Source organism: Stenella coeruleoalba (assembly GCF_951394435.1).
Source record: "Stenella coeruleoalba genome assembly, chromosome: 13".
Classification (NCBI taxonomy): Eukaryota; Metazoa; Chordata; class Mammalia; order Artiodactyla; family Delphinidae; genus Stenella; species Stenella coeruleoalba.
In genome coordinates this window covers 65,538,483-65,551,047 of record NC_137159.1, presented here as the reverse complement: position 1 = coordinate 65,551,047, position 12,565 = coordinate 65,538,483, and the positions used below count along the sequence as shown (strand labels likewise).

At 50.8% G+C, this 12,565-nt stretch overlaps 2 protein-coding genes across 3 annotated transcripts in view; both read right to left on the bottom strand.

Moving 5' to 3' along the window:
* Positions 1-6,189, bottom strand: part of GALNT14 (polypeptide N-acetylgalactosaminyltransferase 14) — a gene marked incomplete at its 5' end in the record, with an annotated part of 224,101 nt that extends 217,912 nt beyond the window's left edge. For both annotated transcript variants that reach the window (XM_079940255.1, XM_079940257.1), the window contains one exon: positions 6,061-6,189. In XM_079940255.1, the coding sequence (XP_079796381.1) occupies positions 6,061-6,189 (129 nt within the window). The remainder of the gene's footprint in view (positions 1-6,060) is intronic.
* Positions 6,190-6,331: 142 nt separating this feature from the next.
* The window catches only part of CAPN14 (calpain 14), a gene marked incomplete at both ends in the record, with an annotated part of 57,404 nt that continues 51,170 nt past the window's right edge, over positions 6,332-12,565 (bottom strand). Inside the window, 2 exon segments of the mRNA XM_079940779.1 lie at positions 6,332-6,534; positions 6,699-6,762. Coding sequence (XP_079796905.1) covers positions 6,332-6,534; positions 6,699-6,762 — 267 coding nt within the window.

Sequence of the window (12,565 nt, the reverse complement as noted above, 5' to 3'; positions counted from 1 at the left end):
ATTATGGCATCATGGGAGCTGCCAGGAGAGGGCTGGGCTCTCCATCTTTCAACCCTGGTGAACAGTGAGTCTCTGAGGTCCAGACAAGGAGGAAGGCTGACCACCCAGCTCAGGGTCACTGCGGACAAGTGGAAGAGGCAGCAGCCGGCTGTAGAGGGCACTCGGCATGTCAGACTCCCTTCCCCAAACAGATGGTGGGTCCATAAATGCTGGTCTCGGGTAGAATGTGCAAAAGTCATGACAGGGTTCACAGATGCTCCCAGAGAGAAGAGCTGGGGATTTTTCCCTACTTTCTAATTCAGATTCTTTTCCAAAAAAATGCATTGGGGACTTTGAAATGCTCTGGAAGAGTGACAAAACTGTAAACGTTAGAAATTAAACAAGGGCACAGAAACACATTTCTTCAACTGCAAAATGTGTTCCTGGGTGCCTGATAATGCATAAGACTGTTTGGGAAATTTGGGATGGGAGAGGTGTGGGAAAGGATGCAGGCAAAGGCAGCAGACGAGATGGCATGTGAACCAGTCCCTGTAAAACTCCCAGGCCTTGGGTATCAGCCAACGGCAGCCTCATTCTGTCCCTGTTTGGTTAATAAATGACCTCTGATGACTGGAAATTAACACTTTTAAATGATACAAACAGATGAGCAACCTTGGAAAAGGGTAGTCTCTAGACAGGCTGGGGAAGCTTGTGACAGGGACATTAATTTCTCTTTCTTTTCTGGTTTTGCCCCTTTGTCTTCCCTGATTTGAGCAGATATTACTCTGTGCCTCTAGAAAATTTTGAGACAGGGACTCCTGGTCTTTGCTTCCAAAAGCACCAGGCCACTTAGGGGAACAAGGGTTTAGGGGGAGAGGGAGAGAGAGAGAGAGAGAGAGAGAGAGAGAGAGAGAGACAGCGCTCCCCAGACCGACTCAAAGAGGTTCCCTTCGAATAGATCTGTGGGTCCCTGGGACAGGGCCTGAGGGAGAATGCCAGCTGGGAAAGCAAGCAGGGACAAGGGTGCAACCCAGGGCAGGCCAAAAATGACCCAAGGAGGAGAAATTCCTCTCAGCCTGATGGGACTGAACAGGGCAAGAGAGGAAGCACAGGGGAGCTCAGGGTTTTGGGGTTGGTTTGTTTTTCTAAGCTTGTTGGTATCTAGAAAGCAAAAGCATGCTATTTCTTGAACACCTGAGGCTCCAACCTTCTAGCCTCGTATTTCCCAGCTTCTCACAGCAGCCACATCTGGCCCACAAGGCAACACCATCCCCGCCACCTTCTCCAGGAACTGCCTTAGATGGGAAAACAGCACAGCGTCCGGCGCAGGCACCAGCACACACAGAAATGAATGTTCATGAAGGATGAACGTTCATCAGATAATGAGCTGTTTCTGGTCATGCCAGAGTTAAAATTCCCTGGACAGTCTAACATACACCTACCGAGCATCAGCAGATTATTAGGGCCTCTCTCTAAAATCGATGAATTTTTTTGAGTGGGAGAAATTACCTAATAAATGGGGAATACAATAACAGTGTCATATACATAAGGCATTTGCAATATACAAATATTACAGAAAACAGGCTCTCTTCTAATAGTTTTTGCTATATTTCTAGTACAGCGCAAATACATTTACATGGGCCTGAGGCACTTTATTCAAAGCCTTTACATTTCCAATACCTTCCTCCAAAAGCACCCTCAGGCCTTCAAATTCTTCTGCTTTTCCTAAGCCCTAAGCCCCTGGACTAAATTTAGTTTCTTGGAAATAAGAGACAAATTTGCTGGGTTTTTTTTTTTTTTTTAATTCTGCCAGTTATTGTATAATTCTCCAAGAAGCAAACAAATGATAGGGGAGAGAAAAAATGGAAACATCTTTCAGGTCCTTTTTTTTAGTGGTACAGGATTTATTGCTAAAATACTGTTTAAATTAAGGCGTCAAGCTTGTTACAGGATTTTCAATTAGGAATTAGAGCTTTGCTGAATTTGGGGGTGGGAAACCCCATAAAAAATCAAATCAACGTTGAAAAGTCAAACTTACATCTTTATTTGAGCTATTAATAGAAACAGCCCTTCTTGAAACTAAGGGAAAAAATCCAACTGATTTTCTTAAACCTGGAGTGCAGCTTGGCTTCTCCATATCACTTGGATTGTGACGGAGCACAGGTTCCATTTTATTATCAGGCCCACTTTGGAGATCCCATGCCGGGTGAAGGAGGATGTTCCCTAACACTGAGGAAAGGGGAATAAGGGTCTAGCCCCCCGTGAAGGCAATGGGCTACATGGAATCTACAAGTTGGCAAGTCCCCAGCCCAGGAGCCCTCGCCATAGCCCTCTCTAGACCAATCCCTCCACCATTTCAACTTCTCTAAATATTTTTAGGGGAAGGGAGCCCAGTGCTCTTGCTTTAGAAAATACACTGACCCCCCTCCACCACACTGGGAAGAGCCTTAGGCAGAGGACCCCTGGTTTCAGACATGTCCAAGGCAAGAGCTCTCCCCATGACTGCAGGAGCATCGCCTAGGAAAACCTACGATACTGAACTCACTCAAAAACCAAAAATGTTTCCCTACAATAGACAAATGTCCCTGGATAATTCCTACTGTTGAGGAAACAATCTCCGCCCTGGCAAATGATTCCTCAACCAACGGTGCTGCAACCATTTGAGGCAACCCCGCAATGATGCCACAACCTTCCATCAGACCCGCCCCACCAGGGTGCACTCTATCCAGCCAGAGGAGCCTCCTCTGCCCCATATGACCTCCCCCAAGGGCAGAGCAGGATTCCCTCTGAAACGGTTTCCCCACAAATTACACCAACCTCCCTGGAGCTCTCCAAAGGCCAGCACCTAGGGATAAGCCATGGAAGTGCTTGGAAAGTAGGTGGGCATCGTGCAGCTATTAACATCCCTAACCTCACCCCATCACCCACTAGCGCAGACCCAGGCATCCATGTGACTTGATGGCATGGAAGGAGCACTTGCGTGAGCAGTTGCCAGAATAATCCCATTCCATTCTTGTCCCGATGCTGCCACTTAATAATAGTCTTGTTGTCTTGGGCCAATTGTTTAACCTCATTACTCAATCTCATCTGCATAAAAGTACGATCTGCCTTATTGTTTGTGGTCATTGTGAAGCTTAAATGAGCTAATATATGTGAAACGGAGTTTGTGAATTTGTAAAGCACGATACAAATGCTAGCCATTGTTATTTCACATGAATGCACGTGCTCACACAGGCTTGGTCCACGAGGAGCTCAAGAGGAATGAAATCATTCGGCCATATTTACATGGGGCCCACCGAACTACAAAAAAACCCAAGAGACTTGGTATTCTTCATCTAGCTCCCATCAATAGGCTGCCTCAGACTCACATGGAGCCCTTGTAAAAATACTGATTCTACGACCTTCTACCAAATCCACAGAATAATCATCTCTGCAATAAACACAAAAACATGTAAATTAAACGAGCTTTCCAGGTGGTTCTGACATGGAATCAGGTTTGGAAACCCACCGCACTCCTTGGGACCTGACATGCAAATTTCCTGAGTAGATCAGTCATGTGAATACAGCTGTTCTAGTGCTAAGAAGGACCTCTCTTTGTCTCTCCAGCCCGCCCCTCAGGTACATATACACTAAGATACAGAGGGCTGCTCATCCACCAGACACAAAATACACCCACACATATATGAATACACACAACACATATATGTAGACACAAAAAGGCATAATACAGGTGAAAGACAGGAAGAAGAAATCTACTAACAAAAAAGGGTGACCAATAATAACAATTATCAAGATTTTTGAAGTCTAGAGAATTCATGGTTATAAAGGATACAGAAAATGAGGGAAAAGGAAGATACTAAGACAAAGAGCAAGTGACCGCGCAGCACTATGTCCGGACTTCTGACATCAGACCACTGCCCCCGCACCGTGCCGCTACTCCTTTGTTTGCAATTCTGCCTCAACCAGGAACTTGTGAGAGCCGCCCCCACCAAACGGCAGGGGCACAGTGTATTCATCACAGCCGCCCCCAAACCTAGCACAGAGCCTGGCCTGTGGCTGCATTCGATCAATGTGTGCTCAGCGCTCGCCAGGATGAGAAGAGGCCGGAAAAGAAGATGGAAAAAGTGCACAAAGAAGGAAACAGATCTCTTGTCCCAGCTCCCTGGTGTAGACTAGAATAAGCAAGCTTAAGGTAATGAGGTTCAACGCAAAACAGAGAGAGTTCATGCCCCCACGGGCATCATTAACCTCACAAGGAGAAGAATCACCCAGGGAAAAAGACGAAAAGCTCTCCAGATCTATGAGCTCTCCAGATCTCACCCACCTCAGACCTCTTTAGGTCTGAGGTGAGTGAGAAAATTGATGCAGTGGGATGAAGGCTGTTTGAAATCATCAGTCTGACCTCATCACTCCCCTGCTTAGTACCCCTCCAAGGTTCCCTGGTACCCACAAGGTCCTACCCAACAGGACCGTTACACATCTTCCCAACCTCATCCCTGCCATTGGCCACATGCTTTGACACCAAACTCACCCAGTGTGCTGTGTAATTCCTCTCAGCCTGTTTGGTGCAATTAACCTCTACCTGGAATGCCCTCCCTACCTACTGGCAAACCTACTGTTCATCCTTCTCAACTCAGTTCCCTTATGTCCTCTTCCTCCTCCAGGAAGTCCCCAGGCTCCCATGACGCCCAGTGCACTGAGGCATTGTAGCCCTCAGCACACTGTATGGTCCTGGTCTATTCCTGGGCAGATCCCCCTACTGCAGAGAACAAGTTCTGCATCTCTGTACCCACTGTACCTAGCACACTGCCTGGCACATGGCAGATCATCAATAAATGACTGTGGAATTCAACAGAGCACTGGCAAGATTCCAAAACATAAGTGACCAGAGACTTAGTTAAAAGGCAATCTCAAAGGCAACTTGATATAGTGGAAAGACCCTGAATATCGGAGGTCTGAGTTCAAACCAGTAGTGTCCTAAGGCAAGGTACTTAAAGACTGAACCGGTTTCCTAATCTACGGAATTAGGAGAATCCTACCCAACTCATACAACTACTTATAAAGAAGCACCCACTATGTACCTTGCACCTAGTAGGTGCTCTGCACTGTACTTACTGGGAGCCTCCCCTCTCTCCCCCTTCCCCCATTATTTTCTGTCTCCAGCTTGGGACCGTAAATCTTCTCCAAGGGCTTTTTCGCGGTCGCTGGAGGACCTCTCTGGACCCAGTTCATACACGTTTCCTGGCTGGTCAGGAAACCCCCTGAGGCCTCCTTTTTCTGTGTCCTACAGCTAGGTCTGTGGAAGAGGAGACCGAGGAATAGGGGCTCTGAATAAAGGTAAGACGGAGCCTTGCGGCTCCGCTCATATGAACCGACTGGGCAGGAGTTGGAAAAGCCACTTGGATTCTCATTTCCCCAACTCCCCACCAATACCAAGGCGTCTGTTTTTACAGGCTCTTTAGTGATGTTCAGGGCACATTCAATTCAACTTCCAATGCAGCTGGAGGGATCGAGGAAAATTACAAAGCAGGGGTGGCGAAAGGAAGCAACCGCCCGGGAGGCTGCAGGGCGCTCTCCCGCGCCGCACAAGCGCGCGCGGCGCACCCTCGGTCTCCGGCCTCCCCCGGTCGGGCCTGGCAGCTGAGGCAAGGAAGGAGATCAGCGCGACCGCCCGATTTCTCGCGGGCGCCAGCACCTGCCGGCCCTGCCACCCGACCCCACCACCGGCGACTCTCTCGCGGCGTCCACGGACGGCCACCCCCTGGGCTGCTCGACCGTAGTGCCCCCGCCGCCCAGGGACCCCGGCGCGCTGCCCAAGTTGAGAGCCCCCCTCTGCCCGCCAGCGCGCCCACCATCCACACCCACTCCCACTCCCACTTACACACGGCGCGGGGCCGGGGATGCCCCTGAGCTTTTTGAAATCCAGAAACATCACACTGCAGCCGCATCCGGCGCCCGGTTACCTGCTCGCAGCACCCAGACCCCAGCCCTGGCTTCCCGGGAGCCCGCAAACCCGGCGCGCGAGCTGCGCGCCCTCCGGCCAACCACTGCCCCGCGCCCGGCGCGCCGCCAAACCGGTACCTTGGGGGTCTGCACTTCAGGTCCCGCCGGCACCTCCAACTTCTTCTTGGTTACCCAGAAGAACAGCAGCACGGTGATCCAGAGAACCCCGAAGATCGGCAGCACCAGGCGGCGAGTCAGACGCCGCATGGTCCCTCTTGCCTTCTCCTCTCGGCGGCGCTGCGCCCGTGGGGCACCCCCTGGCGGTCAGGGTCGGCGGGGCAGGAGTCCTCAGAGCGCCCTGCTCCCGGGAGCGCTAGCCCCGGGATCCGGGTGGAGGGCCGGTGGGATCCTACCAGGCGCCCCGCCCGCTTGGGAGAGAAGAGAGCAGGGGTGGTGGCCACACGGTGCCCCGAGTCGCGGCAGGGAAGGGCCGAGGGGCAGCCAAGCTGGACGCCCGCTCCAGCCGGAGAAGCGCGGTGGCCGCAGAGATGCTTCCCGCGCCGCCGCCGTTGCCGCCGCCTCGGCAGCCGCCGCGAGGGAAACTGACTCGAGCTGTGGGGAGCGAGGAATCCGAGGCTGTGCCCGGCACCCCGGGAGGAACACGACGGGGGAGGAACAGCGAAGGGGGAGGGAGGGCCGACAGACAGACCGACTCCGAGGGAGCCCGGGCAGGAGCAAACGGGGCTCTGAGAGGGGCGCTACCGCCGCCCGCCCACCGAGGCGCCGGGTGCTGTTCTGGGGTCGCCCACGGCGAGCCCTGGGCGCAGCTCCCGGGCCATACTGGGATGGGGCGGGGCGGGAAAGGTGCGTCCCCGAGACCCGCCACCCCCAGCTGCGAGCTGGGATCCAAGAGCCAGCCGGCGCCAGGAGGAGCTGTGCTTGGGAGGACTTTCCGGCTCGCCGCCGGGGTCTGCACGTGGCGCTCACAGCCCGGTCCCGCCCTTTGGGCTCCCGCCCTATGGGAGCTGACGCTGAGACCTTGGGCCGCTAGCGGGGCTACTGCCCCACCCGCAGGCCACGCTCCTGGCCGCTCAGGGCCAAGGCAGAGTTCAGCCAGCTCCCCAGGGTGCTTCTCTGCCTGCCTGCAGCTGCCTGACAACTTTTTCTGCTTAATGGAAGGCTGAAGTTGGTCTAAATTTAACTTTAAAGAAATCCTTTTAAAAATTAAGGTGTAATTATCTCCCGTAAGGGTTTTCTCTCCCTATAAGGCCCAGGGCTCTGTGCTTGCAGAAAGGGGGTGGGGGATGGAGTCCAAAGCTGGGTCAACCACATGGGGTTCTTGGAAAGTGGTTTTGGGGCAGGGGGGTACTGAGCACAGAGGGTTATCTTTCAAAAACCCCTTTTCCCAAATGCCTTCTGGAAGTGCATCCTCCTTCCTCCTGAAGATTAAAACTACTTGAGTCCAGAGGCAGAGCAAAGTGTGAATTGGATTCCCGTGTGGGTCTCAGCTAGGCTGGAATGATGGTGATATCACTGGACTAGGGGTTCCTGGCCCGGGTCAGCCACACTAGCTGTGTGAATCTTGGGGAAGTCCTTTACCTTCCCGGAGCCTTAGAGATTCCTCATCCGTAATATGGGGATGATACTACCTCCTCTGACAAGTGAATGAATAGTTGTGAAAACTAAATGCAAGGTGCTGGTGTTACCTGATCATCTCATCCCTCAAAGAGGGAAAGAAAGAAACCTTGCTCTCCCTGGGGAACAGCGCCCTATCACGTCTGCCGCCTGAGTTGGAGGGATGCTCAGCTCATCAAGTTGCCTGGGGAGGGGAAAGCTGCATCTACTACTGCAGCCGTCATCCTCCCTGCCTCTCCCGACAGAGCTCAGCGTGGGGAGGTAGCGCAGGTGTAAAGCACGGCTCCAGAATTCACTCTCCAGTAAGATGGAGTCAGCAAAAAGTGCAGTCAGAAATGGAGGAATCTGCTGAAAACCCCTGTGTTTGGTACCTTGCCTTTCAGTCACAGGGCAGTCCTTTCTCGTAGCCCCAGAGTGTTCTCGGCCAGGCTATAGATGAGAAGTTTTTGGTTGGGAACAAAGGTGGAAATCAAACAGCCCAGAAAAGCTGAGCACTCTTGCCGGCCCATCTCAAGATTCAGCTGAGCTCTCAGACCATCCCACAGAACCCTGGGGATGGTCTAGGATCTGCCCCTATTAGAACTCTGAAAGGTTGAGGTAGGCTTCCCAGCCACTGCTTTGGCTGGGCAAAGGTCCAGGTAGATCATGGTCATGGGAGGGGTGGGGACAGCAGCAAGAGAACCCCTCTCTGCAGCATCTTGAGCTTCCTGGATCCTTCCAGGAGCCTCACCCTGGACCTGCAGGCTGGGGCCTGCAAAGTGCTCTGCAGCAGGCTGTGCAGGGGAGCCCCAGGCAAGCCGCTGAGGTGCTGTCGGCCCCAGGCTCCAGGCTCCAGCGCTTTGTGATGCTGCTTCTGAGTACCAGATGGCGAACAGTTACACAACACCACCGCCGAGCTTTAGAGACGGTGCAGCACACCACCTGCTGCTGAGGTGTAAGGTGCTTTGTGCTGTTTGGCTCCTGGGGAAACTGAGGCCTTGGGTCTCCCATGGCAGCTCCCTGCAGGGCCTGTGGTGCCTGGGGCAGCAGGGATTGCCTTCCAAATGCTTGCTTCTCGATTACTATTTTGTCCTCCATTCAAGTGCAGAAGATTCCCTGGGCCTATGAGAGCTGTGAAGGGAATCCAGTTTCGCCAAGTGTCATTACCTGATCCAGCCAAAAGGCATATTATTCTGGGTTGTCAAGCCAGTCACTGTCATTAGGGTTGAAACTGATTTCAGTTGGGACTTCAAACATCTGGAAGCCAGGTGAGTCTCTATGCAGGGTCCAGCCCTTTAAGTCTCTCCCAGCCTATTCAGGGGTCCCCCGGCTATTTAAAACTTTAATATCCACCTTAAGTAATGCAGAGCACAGTTAATCCCAGTGGGGGATTAGCGATCATTGGTGATTAATCCAAGTTACTTTTTTCTCATCACAGCCTATATGGGGAGGAAAAGCTCCTAGCAAAAGATTTAACACGGCAGGAAAATAAGAAAAATAAGAACATTCTGAATTAGTACTATCCTGGTGCCCTAAAATGGATCGACCTCTGGTCTCTACAGTCTGGAGCAAATTCCTGATTTCTCGGGGTCTGTTTCCCCATTCCTAACGTCATGCCCTCTCAAAGGCCTTCCAGCTCACACGTATGGGGTTGTAGCCTTCCTCGTCCCTGAATTGGGACTCTTTTTGGCCACTCCGGTCGTTAGCAAGCTCTCTCCTAGCAGCCGAAGTCATTAGAGAGCGAATTGGGTATTGGAGCAGATGTGAGTCATTCGTGTTAGTATAAAAACTGTGGAATAAAACCCATTATGGGCCCAGAAAGCTGTGTAAAGCGGCACATGGAGCCAATGTAAGCCGGGAATGGGAGGAAGCTGTGAAGTCCGGTGCATATGCTCTCCGGTGCCTTTTGCTGTGGGTTTTCACACTTTGCTTCTGGTTGCCTTTAGCTGTCCCCCTGTCACGCTCACTCAGCTCACTGCAGAGGCTGCAGCCTTTTGTTCCTTTCGGATCTGATCCCCCATATCCCTGCTCTCTGCCCACTGCATGACTTCAGTGAGAGTGTGTGTGTGCATGTGTGTCTTCCATCTGCATGCTTATTAGACCTGCCACCACCAGTGAGATGCCCTCTGTGCCCAGCCTAATGAGACTGTACCCACAGAGGCCCGGCAGCTTCCTGGTGAGGGCTTTACCCCTTCTGGGCCGCAGGGAAATGTAACTGAGAGCAGGGCAGACTGGAGCACGGCGATGAGCTGAGACACATGCATACGGGCCCAGCACTGGAAAGGGTCTCCAGCAGCAAAAGGGGCAGCAGCAGGAATCAGAGATGTCTGTCTTTATTCCACAGTCGTACAGACACAGGTCTTTGGGCCTGATCCTGCAGCCTGCTTTATTCAAGTTCTTTATTCACCTGTAAATAATACATCAGCTCCCTTTCTCTCTGTGTTCCTCCCCTCTTTCCTTGCCACTGTAGACTCTGTCAAACTGTATGTCCCGAGTCTCCTGCGAGGCCTTTTTATAAAGTGAGTGATAGAATAGTTTAGGCTGTGTGGTAAATGAGAATGAGCTGTTACCAACCTTCTTACTTCCTCTCTCTGCCACACTGGTGCATCTTTGTCAAAAGAATAAAGCCAGCCGCCGACTTTTCCTCTTATCTTCGCCACGTAGATGGGTGGCTTTATCTAAGGGATCTGAGACTCAGCTTTCTGGATCTTTCTCCATCCGTTAAACACCTCCTTTCACCGTCCTACTACCCTCAACCCCGCCTCCCTTTTTTTTTCTTATGTACCACGGTATAATTTGCTTCCTGGAAAGGGATTTATATCTTTGCATTTCAAAAGCCTGCTCCTTTCTTTCATTATTTGACGTGCCCCCAAACTTTCTTTGTTCCTCACCCAAATGCCAAGTATAAAACTCACCATTGCTGCAATGATATGCCTTTGCTGGTTGTGAAAATGGTTTGATCTTCAGTGATGGTGTCCTGCAGTGACCTGAGCCATGGACCACCTCTCCCACATAGAAAATGTAAAGTTCTAGCAGCATGAAGGGATGACCCAATTAGCTTAAAGAAAAGGAGAGGAAAATTCTTTAACCTGAATTACGTGGCAGGAAAGAGGGGAGCAGGGGCAGAAGAAGAAATGGAGGGATCCGAAGACAGATATCATTCATTCCCCAGGACCCAGAGTTCACACAGCCACGTCTCATCACCACCTGCATCGTCTGTGACAAATCAAAGACAGTCCTTCTTGGCAGGCTTCAGTTTAGAGGCATCAGTGAAAGGTAGAAGGGGGCTGGAGAGCTCAAATCCTGGAAGGAATGGAAACAGGGTGAGTCCTCTCCAATCTGGCAGGAATTTCAACAGGAGAGGAGCCACGCATGCCCAGGGGTGGAAGTGGGACAAATCTGGTTCCCAGGACAAGCTGCTATGGCCAGTAGCAGATTTTGTGATCAAGTCATTAGTGGGTGTTGCACATTGAGCAGGGTGACTACATGCCCCAGTTTGCTTAGGGCAGTCCTGGTTTATTCCTATTTTCCTGGCATAATTATTAATAGTGCCCCCTTTCACTTTCAAGAAATTCATATTTTAGGCAATAAATTAGATGGCCACTGTAATGGACAGGAGGACTCCAGTGATGTCGCTAAAAAAAGATTGATGTCCTTAGGTGACAAAAGGGTCTTTGCTGTTCCAGTTCTTCTGTGGGTGTGCTGAGTGTGGGATAGCCTAAATGTTCCTGTGGGGCACAATTCTGAGTGAACGATAATCAAAACATTTGTTCAAAGGAGAGACAATGTAGACAAATCGCACTGGCTTTAAATGGGAAATCATTGTGTTGCCCGTATCAGTCAAAGGCTGTCTGATTCTATCCACCCAACTGAAGGAACTTTAACCACCTAGCAGCTCACACATCTCAGGAAGCAGCCAGGCTCCTGGCACAGATGTCTCTTCAAAGGTCAGGAGGTTCCTGACATCAGACTCTTAAATTATCCCTCCAACCCTCTCTTCCTCTACCCACGTAACTCCGTGGGCCATGAATGAGTGAAATGGTATGAGATCAATGAAAACAATGAAACTGACATTCAACCTTCTTGTTGAGGACACAGCGGGAAGGGGCTGGGTCCATGTCGGACTCACAAGGAAGCAGATCATTGCCAATGAAGATGAAGCGGTACCAGAGTTTCCCAACTTCTCAAAAGAAACACAAGTCCAACTTCGTGATATCGCCTGGATTTTAACTGTTGTTAACTAATTCAATTCCCACCCCCTCTCCGAAAAACTAGGTGGGCTAAACTAAACAGGTCTGCAGACTGGATCCAGCCTCCTGCTCGCCAGTTTACAACCGGTACTTCAGCCACAAATGCTTCAATAAGCACTATTTCCTGTTTACCATCAGTCTACTAACTTAGAACAGATACACCCAGCCAAGACAAAGGGGAAATAGTGGAGCAGACTCTATTAGAGTCAGAAGGGGCCTTGGAGAACATCTAGTTCAATGCTTCTTATTTTGTAATTGAGGAAAGTAGAGCTCAGAGAAGCTACCTGATCTATTTCCAGCAACACAAGTTCATCAGTAGAGCTTGCATTATAACGCATCTACCCCGAACCCCCAATTCTCCCAAGTGACACCCCTCACTAGGCTCAATAGACCAAGTGAAACAGGGAACGGAGACATTTTGGGGGCTAACAAGCCCAGAAGTTTCCAGGTAATCAGCAATCAACAGAGACATTGTAGGCACAGATTCTGGGCAATTTGCTGCAAGTAATATAAATAAATACAAGCCTGTTCCCAACTCTTCAAGAAAGTGTAAGCTGGTGATTAGGATGCCGGTTGAGCGCCCAAAGATCTGGTTCATCCTTTCTGTTGAGTTTCCATTGAGTAATGATAGGAGTTCCAGGTAGAGGCGCTTCAGTCCACCTGAGAACGAGCTACATTGCAACAGGAAAGTCGTTTTTGTAGCCATACTGCTCACCTGTCTTCAGTTTCCCTCATTAAGTGCTGTACAAATATTAATTAAACAGAGATTATTTGAAAAG